We start from the raw sequence: 13,732 nt of genomic DNA, 5'->3' as shown, positions 1-13,732 counted from the left end.
AGCGGTGAGCAGCCAAGTGCTGCAGTCCCATGTACTGTACCACAAGTGGTTGTGATGAATGGAATACAGCTCAAACGGTTGTGGCTATACTGGGCACACGTTATTGTCAAGGTAATGCATGACATGACAGTCCAGGGTTATAGATGCTGTAGGCTATATAGTGTGTCCATTGTCCTAGACATGTTTTATGATATCGCTATGATATAATGCTTCCTATGCCTCAAACTACCCATTTCATATGGTTTCTGGAATATATGACATACAGTATATATAGGCTATTATATGACACTCTTCTCAATAATTTAACATTTAAACCCTGGCTTGTAATGTATGACTTTGGACTTGGGTTTGTTATAAAAGCTCTCTGCATGGGGGGAACATCATCATTGTCGCACTGATGACCTTTAGCGGGGCTGCATACTGCATAGTGATTTATTATTATGATGAAGGAGGACCAGGGTATAGCTCACCTGACTGCCCTCTTTCTGCCAGAAGATAGCAGGCTGGGGGTTGCCAGTAGCTTCACACTGGAAGGTGACCCTCCTCCCCACAGCCACCACTTGGTTCCTGGGGCGCATGGCAAACACCGGAGGCACTGCAAAGAGAGACAGACCTTAGCATCTTGGCCGACCTTGACAAGCTTTAGAAGCTCTACTACGGCAGGGATCTTCAACGTTTTTTTTTAGCCCAAGGACCCCCTAGCTGAGAGAGATGAAGCAGGGACCCCCCCACTACGTATTGTATAGAATTGTGTTGCAGATTAAGTCATCAGTGAATGTTGGATTAATGAGTATTTTCAGACATTTAACCACAATACTTAGTAAACTTGATCTTTCACTCTGTACTTGGTTTGCTCTTTTTTCCCTCTACACCAAACCTCTTTGCCAAAAATAGCCGATCTTCAAGCTCACAACGCCTCACAGGGTGAGGCGTTGTGAGCTTGTAGATCTGCTATTTTCGGCTAATGTTCCCCTCAGAATAGGGATGTTAGGGTTCAAGTGGTTTAATGTAAAAACACAAAGATTTGGCGGCCGCCTGTAGTAAACTCTGAGGACCCCCTAGGGGTCCCACACCCCCTGTTGAAGACCCCTGCTCTACGGCATCTATGAGCCCACTACATACAGTCAAATGACATGAACAGAAAGAATCAAGTGTTTACCTTTAGTATTAAAACCATACTGTACATGACAAATGACATACTGTATTGTTAGATGGAAATACAGTGCAGATATGACAGGTACTCATGATTTCCTGTGGCTGTCAGATGGTGGATGAGGAACAGATGACAACTTACCAGTGATAACTACAAGGGAAGAGACACAAAACAGAGCAGCGGCATAAGTAATGGAAGTTTAGTACTGGGCTGGGCAAATGCAGTAATACTTTCAACAGTAAAGTATGACATAAATGAGTGAGATCAATTTGGCAAGAAGACAGCAGAAAGAAAGACAACAATCAGTGACAGGGAATGAAAGCAGAGGAATCTGTTGTATGTCTGAGATAGATTTAATCTGTTTAGTGACCAAGAGGATCAGAACCCATCCTCACTAAAGAGTCTGGCCAGCTCCAAGGCTAAGTCCTCTACAGGTTTGACTACTGCAGCTCCCTCGCTCAAACCACTACAACTGATCCAAAATGGATACAGCAAGCCTGGTCTTTGACCTCCCTAGATTTTCACATGTCTCCCTTTCTGCATTCCCTTCACTGGCTGCCAGTTGCTGCCCACGTCCAATTCAAAACACTGATGATGACCTACAAGGCAATCAATTGCATGGCAGTTACTCCGCTACATCAGAAGTGACGCACACAAAAGGAAATCTATTTATACCATTATGGAGAAGGAAGGAAGGAAGGAAGGAAGGAAGGAAGGAAGGAAGGAAGGAAGGAAGGAAGGAAGGAAGGAAGGAAGGAAGGAAGGAAGGAAGGAAGGAAGGAAAGAAAGAAAGAAAGAAAGAAAGAAAGAAAGAAAGAAAGAAAGAAAGAAAGAAAACAATCTCTGTTGGGTCTAGCTGGGTCTCACATCTCCTTCCCACAATCAGCCATGTTTTTTTCTTCTTTAAAAAAACACACACATTTGATAAATCTATGTACCTACGTAATCACATGTATCTATGTTTGAAATCTATGTTCAAAAGGACCACAGGCCATGTACCATGTCACGTAGTCACAGAGGAAGGAGAAGACATACTGTAGTGTACACGTATGAGTGAGCTGACGTCAGTCCAGTGCTTTTCTGTGTGATACTTAGTTATGCCATCTGATCACACACAGTCTTATGCAATGATTTCCATTGACCTAATATCAAGCATCTGGAGCACAACACAGGGCTCCGTAATGTTCATGTGCATGTTATTTTCACATTTCTTGCTATATCCATTTAATTGAATGTATATGTTGTATACGGGAATACATAAGATACAGTATATTGACACGGTCATACATAAGCTGGACTTGTGACCATGTCATATATCCAATGCAGCCATCTCACTCACTCACACGCACGTACACGCGCACTCGAAACACGCACGTGCGCGAAACACGCACGTGCGCGAAACACGCACGTGCGCGCAGCGCGCACGCACACACACACACACACACACACACACACACACACATACACACACACACACACACACACACACATACACACACACACACACACACACACACACAGTGTGTGTGTGTGTGTGTGTGTGTGTGTCTATTAGACATCCATGCGGATGACCCCTGACATGGATAACTAAGCCCCTGGGGAATAAATCCAGTTGTCAGGTTTAAATTTAAATTTGTTTTGCCTGAGATTTATACGGCATGTACTTGTGTGTGTGTGTGTGTGTGTGTGTGTGTGTGTGTGTGTGTGTGTGTGTGTGTGTGTGTGTACGTGTCTGTCTGTCTGTCTTTGTTGACATAAAGGTTGTGGTACAAGGACCAGGCTGTGTGGAGCCCTATATGAGGCCCATCAGACCTGTTGACTTGGAGGTGTGAAAAGCCTTGCATGGGAGTGTTGGCTTGAGTTACAAGGCCAAGCCAGCCCTGCGGCACAGTTTAGACAGACTTACGATCCCCCAGTGAGGACATAAACCTGTGGGTGGGAAGACAAGGGGGGGACTGGGGAAGGATGCAGTGGGTTCTATTACTGCTAAATGGGCTACATTAACTAACACACACTCAAAGATAGGAACCCCATCTTGGCGGCCATAAAGAGGAGGAATAGCGAGACACATTGGCTGGACAAGTGGCTTTTTGTCTGAAATAGAGCAGAGCTGGTAATTGCAGGATATTACACAACAAAGTCCTCAGTGGTAATAGAGAGTGTCCCTCTACTTACATTTGTTCACTCTCAGTTGCAAATGGAGTATTTTACTGTGTAGTGTGAGAGTGCATTATAAATGTTAGGAGCTATAAGTCAAAAGAATATCATTATTGTGTGTGCATTTCAGAATGCTAACAAAAGGTTATGAACGCTGTATACAGAGGAATTTATATGAATAAATATGCTAAAGTGACAGGATTTAGGATTGAGGAGTACATAATAATGCTTCAGAAAACATGAATTTCTTTGCGAGGGTACAGATTATTAACTCTGCCGGGCTGCAGGCCAAGGGCGGAGATTATTGTTTTTACCCCTGTGCGTGTGTGTGTGTGTGTGTGTGTGTGTGTGTGTGTGTGTGTGTGTGTGTGTGTGTGTGTGTGTGTGTGTGTGTGTGTGTGTGTGTGTGTCCCTCCCTCCAGGTGAAGCCATGCAACTATTGCCTCATAATCTGAGCATGTAAAAAAGTGTATTTTCCTATGAATCTCTACACCAACATTCTTGTGGCAAAGTAGTGTTGGGCACATTATTCAAGTTTATAGATTGCTACGTCTGTCTATTCCACACAGCTCCTACACTCACGCATAGTCACATATCCGGTAGACAGAGAAGGAGAGAGAAAAAAAGAGAGAGAGAGAGACAGAGACAGAGAGAGCGAGAGAGAAAGAGGGATTTTGAGAATATTTACATATTTCCTAGTGAAACAGGAGCTGGGCCAATGGGCATTGGAGAGTACCCTGGCCTGCCTGGATGTCCCAGGAACTCATACAGGAATAAGATTAATAAACAAGTGAAACTGGAAGTGCTAAATTGGAATGGGAGCACAATAAAATTGAAGCTGATGAATGGATACTCTCTCTTGGTTGGCTGAAATTGGCAACCCACCTGAAAATGTATTTTCTGTTTACCAAAAACTGGAGAGACAGGGAGACCCCTGTTACTGTACATACTGTACAAGTGTATATTGTAGAAAATATAGAGCTTTAACTTTTAAACAAAAAACTTTTAGTTTGAACCCCAAAAATATCACTTACAGTACACTACCTTTAACTATGTCCCCATTATGACCGCCGATATGCTCTAAAAGGTGAAACATATGTTTTTCATTTCAGCTCATCTTTAAAGCCTGAGCAAGCATGTGTTCAAGAGAAGACTTTATATCGATAGTAAAACTAGTATATCAAACAGTATAGGGCATTTCTGGGCTAGAATTCGAATGGACAAGAGTTTGAATGAAAAATCATGAGAAAAATAAACTAGAAGCCCCTCTTCTCTCCCTCAATCCAGTTATAATAGAGATCTGCGTGATCAACTATCTGCTAAGATGATATTTTTGTCAGATGGTGGTGTTTGTTGTCATGTGTCATTTCCTCCAGGGCAGATTTGTCCTCCCACATGTCTCTGTCTCTCTTCCCTCCCCCTTCTCGCCTGCTCGCCGTCTCCACGGGTGGTTTGCAAGCGGGAGGCCAATAAAAGAGAGTAAAAATCGTTTTTGGCATCATTATATAGACAGCGCTCCTTCCTCTCCAATAAGACCAATACTGTTACTCTTCTATCTATCTTTTCTGCCTGCACCATTGACAGGCTAAATTAACCCTCTGCTGCAACCAGTTTTTCCCAGGTCTGCAGCATGCAAGAGGAGCACTTCGTAGCAAGGTTATTATATACAGTATACCGTAGTTCTGAAATTTTCATTAGTTTTTATGTATTTGTATTTGACTTTATGTTTTAAATTTGTTTGAATTAGATTTTAAAGTGGGATTGCTAATATAGATTTAGTTGTAGTGTTCGGTTTAGTTGTATTTATTGTAATATGGGGTAGTCAGAGGTAAGATACAAAAAGCCCAGACTACAGTATAATAACCCTGGTTCGTAGCTACAGCGGTGTAATTTCCCAGCATGCGTTCAACTCTGCCATATCTTTAATTAAGACCTGTCTTAACCGTCTGTGTTACCGGATAGTACTGGGTGGAACAACTGCGTGAGAGAAGAGTGTCGGTCTGTGTGTATTTGTGTATTTGTGTGTGTGTGTGTGTGTGTGTGTGTGTGTGTGTGTGTGTGTGTGTGTGTGTGTGTGTGTGTGTGTGTGTGTGTGTGTGTGTGTGTGTGTGTGTGTGTGTGATGCGCCGCTCATTTCCTGCCACTGATTTATGACCTAAAAGGGTGTCATTGTGGCGGGGCAACATCATCTGAATGAATCCACTTCCCGCGGTCCCAGAAAATGTACGCTCTGCTCGGCTATAATCTGATCTGGAGAGCATTTGCAAACAAACTTGTTACAGTACGCTGCACCTCTCATTATCTACGGCTAAAGTAGAGCTAAAGCTTAAATTAGCTGCAGACCGTATATAAAGACGCTCCGAGAGGGAATAGCAAAGAACTCGGAAAGACAACATATAATCCATTCTACTGCTCTGAGATTAGCAGTTAAATGCACGGCTAAATGCACAAGAATAAAACTCCCAACCTGTGAGCCAGGGCCCACTGGTGGGCCGTAAGGATATTGCAAGTGGGCCCCCAAATAATTGGCAAAACACTGAGAATGTAATGATAATATAACATTCACATTTCTCTCAGCAAAACCTTGAAAAATGAGTTTTCATTGTGATATCGATGAATACGAACTTAAAGCATACTACTTTAGTAAAGTCTGGTTCCATTTATCTTAGCCGAAACACAATCGATTGACTGATCATTAAAATAAACATGCTTCTGAAAAAGCATGCGGCCCATCCATCTGACCACTTAACGCAGCAGAGAAAGGCACTTTCAAGATTTTCACGTGGGCCCTGATCCAGCAAAGTTTGAGAAACACTGTGCTAGATACAGCACTGTGCAAAGGTGAGGGGGCAGAGCATCTCATCATTTGTGTGGGGGGGGGGAGAAGAGTTACATTCACAGTCAGGATTTGACTGTGTACGCTTGGCACAAAGTCTTCCTTTATCCAGGAATAGAAGAATAGATGCACAGAGAAAGGCACACACAAGGTTGATGTACTGACCGTGTACAGTGAGGGAGGCAGAGGCTTCAGACCTGCCCACCATGTTCTCCACCACACATGTATAGGAGCCCTCGTCTGCCACAGACACTCTGCGCATGCTCAGGGTGTGGTTCCCCAAGATCTCATATCTGCAAGACAGAGAGAGAGAGATATATGAGAGAGAGAGAGGGTGGAGGGGGAAGGGAGAGATGTACAGGATGTACAATACATGTGACTCTTTTCTATGTTTTATGTCTTCAATTTATTTGCTGTGTTTTATGTTTATTATGGCATTACCATGCTCAACTGTAAAGCACTTTATAATTATTTTTTGAAAGCTCATTATCATACATAACGTTATGGGGAAGGAACGTTTTTTTCTGCAGTGAGTTATGGTTTAGTTTTGTGTGTGTGCGTGCATGCGTACAGTACGTGCGTACGTGCGTGCGTGCGTGCGTGCGTACCTCCCCGTGGGCAGGTCAGAGTCTTCTTTCCTCCAGCGGACGGTGGGGACAGGATCTCCTTTAACAACACAGTGGAAGTCCACACTGCCCTCTGCCTGCACCACCACACTGCTGGGCCTCTTCGTGAAGCTCGGCCGCTCTGGAGGAGAGAGAGTACAACATCCAGCAGGGCACAGCTTTATTATCATCACATCCTCATCATGTCCTCATCATCTATGTCCTCATCATCACCATCAAAGTCATCATCATGGGTGGTGTCTTTAATGCCAACGCAAACTGAGATGATGATGATGGCGTGTCACATACATTAAACCTATCATTCTAGAAATGCCTCAATGTTGCATTTCTGTCATCATTTGTAAGAAATACCCTGAACTCCAGTGGTGACAGCATATTCACAGATTCATATAAAACTGTGCAAGAACAAATTAATCGTCAAATTGTTCCGTCAATCAACGGCATGATTCTCTCTGCCTTTAGGTGATTCCACCAGGCAATGTGACTACGGAATAATTATGATCCTGCTGGGCTGCCAAGGCCAGACCACCTCATCTGTGTCTGTTGTGACGGGAAGCAAAAGACAAAAGAAGTGGAGCGGGTTCGTTGGGGAGCTTGGATATAATAGGGGCTCCCGTGGGTTTGATGGGAAATGTCTGCACAAAGGGCCGATCGGTCACCATTGTTGCGTAATCAGCCTAATTAATGGATTACATGCAACTGAGATAAAGACCTCACCTAGGGGAATGGCAAGATAATCCGGCCTTGGCAGGACACTCATGGTGTGAAGGGATGGATATGAATAATTATGTCAACAAACAAAGACACTGAACCATGACCGTAAGGAAACTGCAAACCTAAATGCAAGAATGTGATTCTCAACCGTTTTCATTTCAAGGACCATCATTTTTATATGCATTAGGCCACATTAGACCCCCATTTGATACGATTAGTTATCTCTGGGATCCAATCTGCACTGTAAATTTAAATCCGAGAGTGTACAAAGTCCATTTGTACATTCTTGGAGTTACAGACCCGTAATGGTCCATTTAGTTCCCAACTACCAATCATTTAGCTGGGGAACCCATGGAACCCCCCCAAGGACCCCTCGCAGTCCCTGGACCCCACGTAAAGAACCAGTGTAATTAGTTTTACCTAACACGGTGAGTTCGGCGATCTCGCTTTCCCTCTCGCCCACCATGTTGGTGCCGACACAGATGTACTTCCCCGCGTCGCTCTTCCTGGTGTTGGTGATCATCAGCTTGCCACTGCGGATCTTAAATGAATAAATAAAAAGTGAAAGAGATGAGAGGCACACGAAGGTTGTCAGCTCAAACATGCAGCCATGGTCATTATGTCTGACAGCAAGTCATCTCCGATTATTTTCCACTTTGAAAAAGGATGCTGGAAAAGTAATTTGATTCAACACTTTGCAGGAAATTGAATGTTCCTCACGTGTAATCACCAGGTGTGTGTGTGTGTGTGTGTGTGTGTGTGTGTGTGTGTCTGTTTATATCTACTTATTACAGCGTTTGCTAGCAAGCATACACACACAAACATGGAAGCATGTGTATCTCTGCCGATAGTCACTACTTTGTCTGTCTCAGAGGATTGGACTCCTCTGAGCCAGACAAAGTAGTGAACATTGTGAAACATTATTAAAGTAAATTGCGGATCCTTGTTTGTGGAACACACATGATTTGATGCCTTTCAGGCTGCAGCGAAGGTCGTTTTCCATTATGAAATTACAGTATTTGATTCTTATCTGAAGCTGCGCTGGCACAGAGCCCTGAGAACAAAGACACAGGGTTCCTTTGAAGAGAGCCTCCTTAGATGTTCTGTCATGCATCAACACCATCAGCCTTCACTTAGATCACACACACACACGCACACGCGCACGCACGCGCACGCGCACGCACACACACACACACACACACACACACACACACACACACACACACACACACACACAGACACAGACACAGACACACACACACACACACACACACACACACACCCTTGCTTATCATACTTTGGGGGACAATGCATTAACTTAAATTCATATCCCCTTACCCTGACCTTAACCAATTTAACCCTTATCCTAACCCTATCCTTAACCCTAGCAGATACATGCCTAACCTTAACCCTAACTTCAACCTCACCTTTATTGTCACATCACAACAGGAGGAAAAGAATGGGTGAAAATATGTTGCGTACAAGCTCCCAACGATTTGCAGTTACAACATATAGTCATAAGAATGGAGAAAATCAAGAAGTCTCATAACAGGACAACAAATGTACATAAGGTGCGTGCAAATAAATGAATAAATAAAAATTAGAATATCAAAGCATATTGTGGTATAGTAAGAGACATCACTTAGCAGCACGTATTCTACTTGTATACTGTACTGACAGTAAGTGATAGTGCTAGTGTAACAGCAATGTTATGCATTCATAGGTAGGTATAATATACATAGTAAGACATATCATACAAGTCATAATGCCTGTGTGACAGCCTATAGGCTCTTTTCTACTAGAAGAACTAAGCAAACTGTGCTGTGCCGTGGAACGTATTTCACAGGTTTTGGGGTTCTGGGAACCCAGAACTTCACTCTAGTAGTCCAAAAGAGCCATATGTCTCCAAGACAAACATGGACTGCCAGTGGCCATAACAGTATGAGCATATCAGTCGGATCGGCGGTACGACGTAGGTGTGAGGGCCGTGTAGCGGCCCGAACTCTAGATTTGAGGGCCGCTTAGCAGCCTGAACCTCTCGTAGTCCAAAAGAGCCATTATGTCTCCAAGACTAACATGGCAACAGGGCTCAGAGCTCATTCAGCAGCCTGAAAGTTGACAGGTGGAAACTGTTCCATAGTCTTGTCCGGTGGTTTTCGAGCCAAGCGATACATAAGTATCACTTGGCTGGGGTGGTGAGTGATCTTGATGATCCACAACTTAAATAACTTTACAAAAAGAAATACACAAATCCATAAAAAATAAATTATGCTTATACACTGTATGAATAACGTAAGCATAATAATACTTTGTGTTCCGGGTTGAAATGATGGATTTACTTTGGATATAAACATCCACAAAAGAACACTTCATATCTGATCATGGCCGTCTGAGTCTCCATTTCAGCTCAACCAGACATTTCTCTAAGTATCCAGGGAGAATAACATTACTCCATACATCAAGGTCACACACGCACGTATACGCACACACTCGTACGCACGTGCGCAAACGCACACGCGCGCAAGAGCACACACACGCACGCACACACACACACACACACACACACACACACACACACACACACACACACACACACACACACACACACACACACACACACACACACACACACACACACACACACACACACACACACACACACACACACACACACACACACACACACACACAGAATGAACCAGTGCAGGAGGATGCATTCCGTTCTTTTTCATTGGTTTCAGATTTACCTCACTGTACAGTATGGTCTCTCATTCTCCAGGATGGGAGTCATATTACACAGCTACTTAACATGTGAAGTAATGATCACTTTTTTACAGCAATAAGTAGATCTACAGAGAAAACCACAAAAAGCAAAACCATGCACATCTACAGACCGCGGCATGGCGTTCTGCTCTGGATAGTGCAAGCAGTACCCAACCGTCTGAAATGCCTTCCCTAAGGCACCAACTTCAATCACACTCACATGCTTATGATTAAACTCAACGCTCACTTATTTTTTGTCACCTCAAACAAGGTTATTGGAAATCGTCTATCCACATAACCCTTATACTCGACACTCTCACTACACATTCACGTCTTTAAAGAGGGTACAGAGAGAGGTACAGTCACCTACAGTTACAGTATAGTGTCCCTGAGGCAGCAGAATGCTGAACATTTGTCATTTTGCTCCAGCACACTTCAGTAGAGTTGCTGAGCACCGTGAAATACCGCTGAAATACCGCTCACCATCTACTTGCTGGTTCACACAGCGATCAAACGGTCGTTTCATATGAGTTAGCTTCCCTCCTAGGCCACAGGTTTTCAAAGTGGGGCCAGAGGGCACCAGTTGGAAAGAAGAGGAAAATCAAGAAAATAAATAATAATAATAATAATAAAATAATGTAATTTATTGTAAAACGGTCTTTTAATCCTTTTGTTTCAACAAGCTCACAATGATTTTGTTTAAATTATTACTATTATTTGTTTTACTGTGATAACAGAACCATCAGACATGGTCACTGCAGTGAGTTTACAGGAATGTCAGACATTCAGATAGTCGTCGTCGGGCAGAAACCTTGTATGTCTACTTTTCAGGAAACAGAAAAAAGAACCTGTGTTTCAAAGGATCCAGTAGTTATTATTAGTCTCGAGTTCTTGTTAATCATTTTAAATTAGTTAAATAGTGTCTCTATTTTGGGGATGTCTTTATGGGTGAAACATTTTCAAAAATACCATTTATTTTTTCTTAATTTTTTCCACTACTTTTATGTGACATTTTCATATAGTCCATAATGGAATGCATTATATTATTATATACAGTTACCAGTGAAGTATGAAACAGCGATGACATAGAAACGTTATTCTTTCAAAGAGTCTCCATTGAGTCTCCCGCTGGGCATCAAATTATTGGCTTAGGAATGCGACAAAAACAAAACATTCTCCATGAATCCAAGACTTCGTGGGGTGTGTAATTGATAGAAAACTAGAAAAAGTGCTCCTCGGAGCACAGGTCTCCGCCAGGTCAGGTAGGTTATTGTGGCCTCCTGGTGGCGCTATAATAGGCCAATGTGAAAAGGGTGCCATTTCTTCTTAGGCCTTGCACGGCAATCAGACACTGCATTCATGATTTGAGGCATTTTGTTCAAAACAAGCCACTACTGCAAACTTTAGATATCAATCTTAGCCAATCAGGATGGAATGTGAAAAATCAAACAGTCTTGATCGTCTTGATCACATGACTATAGAGATCATGTGTACCGATTTGCGTGAAATTTGGATCAAATCGGAAGGAGTAATATACAAAAATGTGTTTTACATAAGTCGGCCTCCTGGTGGCGCTCTAAAAGGCAGATGTGAAAAATGCAGGGCACGGGTTTTTCCTAGGGAGTGCGCTTACAAAGTTTTACACAGATCGGTGCAGTTATAGGTAAAAACACGAATGGGCCTGTTATAGCGCCACCATGAGGCTGATTTGAACATTTTCAAGTGGCATTTCTTCCTCGGCATAGTGGGAATATGCATGCAAAATTTCAAGGAAATTGCATGCTGTGTTCATGATTTGAGGCATTTTGTTCAAAACGGAGCACTCCTGCAAACTTTGAAAGCCATTTCTAGCCAATCAGGATGGTATATGAAAAATCTGAAAGACCCGTTTCGTTTAATGACTATAGAGATACTGTGTACCGATTTACAGGATTTTTGGACAAAATCTGTAGGAGCACTGTCAAAAAATATGTTTTGCATAAATCGGCCTCCTGGTGGCGCTATAAAAGGCCCATGTGGGGCAGAGGTTCTGCTGTGGCATCCAGGGAGTGTGTGTGCACAGTTTCACTGCGAGCAAGCCAACGGTGCCGGAGATTAGCTGTCCACAGACAGAATGACGGACGGACGGACACACACACACACACACACGGACGGACAGGGGGCAAAACATACTCTCTCGCCATGCCTTTCGGCCTGGCGGAGACAATAAGTAATTTTTTGGGTGAACTACTCCTGAGAAATGTTTACCTAAACTATGCGTACGGTTTTCTTTGCTAGAATGAGATTCATCAATTGGCCCTGTGGCTTGCATACTTTTATGCATGATTGTGTTGTATAATGACAGTGCTGAGGGGCCGGATTTGAGAGCCAGTCCAGTCCAAATCACCTCAAACCAAAATGTTCACTTTGGTTCCTTCCTTCCATGTCTATGGCTTTTCTCATTTCGTAGCCTTGCCTCCACTAAGCATTTGTGTCAACATGCTTAACCATTTAACCCATTAAGGCCTGAGGTTCCGATTGTACAAAATGTCTTCTAAATCCTAACCGTTTTCTGAAAAACAATATTACTATATCAGTGGTTTTCAAACTTTTTCATGTCAGGGACCTCCAAAATTACATGTATTTGGCCGCAGACCCCCATCTGAAAATATTTTGTTCCAGGGAACACCCCCCACCCCCCAGAAGCAAAGATTTGAGTTAAAAATGTTTGCTTTAAATATATATTCAAAGATTTGCAAAAAAAATGACGATTTAAAAAAAATAGCAGATCTACAAGCTCATTGTGCGGCACTATGAGCTTGTAGATCTGCTATTTTTGAATAGCCAAAGTATAAAATAATGGTTTAAGTGGTTACACAGTTGCGTTCCCGGTTTTAATGGGTTAAACCAGTACTTCATTGACCGGAGTCCCCCCCCCCCCTTTCCTCCCTCCACACCAAAACTTTTCACAGAATAGCTGATCTACAGTACAAGCTCACAACGCGACATGTTGTGAGCTTGTAGATCTGCTGTGTTTGCTAACTGTTCACCTATGTGCGCCAAATTATTAGCCTATTATGACGACATGCCCAGAATAGAGATGCTGGGGTTTATGTGGGGAGCATACAGTACTTTGCTTCATGTGCTGCATAATTGAATTGTGGCAGTATGTGCAAACCTTTCTAAATCTGCTTCCTAATAAAATGTTTTTCCATGCAGCATTGAGAAAGAGTCCCAGGGGGTACAAAGAAGGGGGCTGCCTGATAGCACCGGCTGCATCACTTGTAGCGAACAGCTTTGGTGTTCGTATAGGAACTGGCTTCCCCATGAAGTCCAACGGTAAAGACACATTTCCATACATGAAGAAGATTTGGCAGAACAAAGAGCCAGGCTAGGGAGCAGAATAAACAGAAGTACAAAGCATAAAGGAGCCTTTGCACCACCCCTCAGAGGACTCACTCTCCGGCTCTGATCCTGTCCTGTCCTTCATTCACAGAGAGCTGC

At 43.1% G+C, this 13,732-nt stretch overlaps 1 protein-coding gene across 1 annotated transcript in view; it reads right to left on the bottom strand.

The window, feature by feature from the left end:
• The window catches only part of LOC308090406 (roundabout homolog 1-like), a 107,051-nt gene that overhangs the window by 19,282 nt on the left and 74,037 nt on the right, over positions 1-13,732 (bottom strand). Inside the window, exons 4-7 of the mRNA XM_080435567.1 lie at positions 7,907-8,027; positions 6,755-6,893; positions 6,312-6,439; positions 471-595 (exon numbers count right to left, since the gene is read on the bottom strand). Coding sequence (XP_080291693.1) covers positions 471-595; positions 6,312-6,439; positions 6,755-6,893; positions 7,907-8,027 — 513 coding nt within the window. The remainder of the gene's footprint in view (positions 1-470; positions 596-6,311; positions 6,440-6,754; positions 6,894-7,906; positions 8,028-13,732) is intronic.

Source organism: Gymnoscopelus braueri, assembly GCF_963280865.1.
Source record: "Gymnoscopelus braueri genome assembly, chromosome: 8".
NCBI lineage: Eukaryota > Metazoa > Chordata > Actinopteri > Myctophiformes > Myctophidae > Gymnoscopelus > Gymnoscopelus braueri.
Note: the sequence above shows the minus strand (reverse complement) of the source record. Positions and strands in the feature narration are given on the sequence as shown.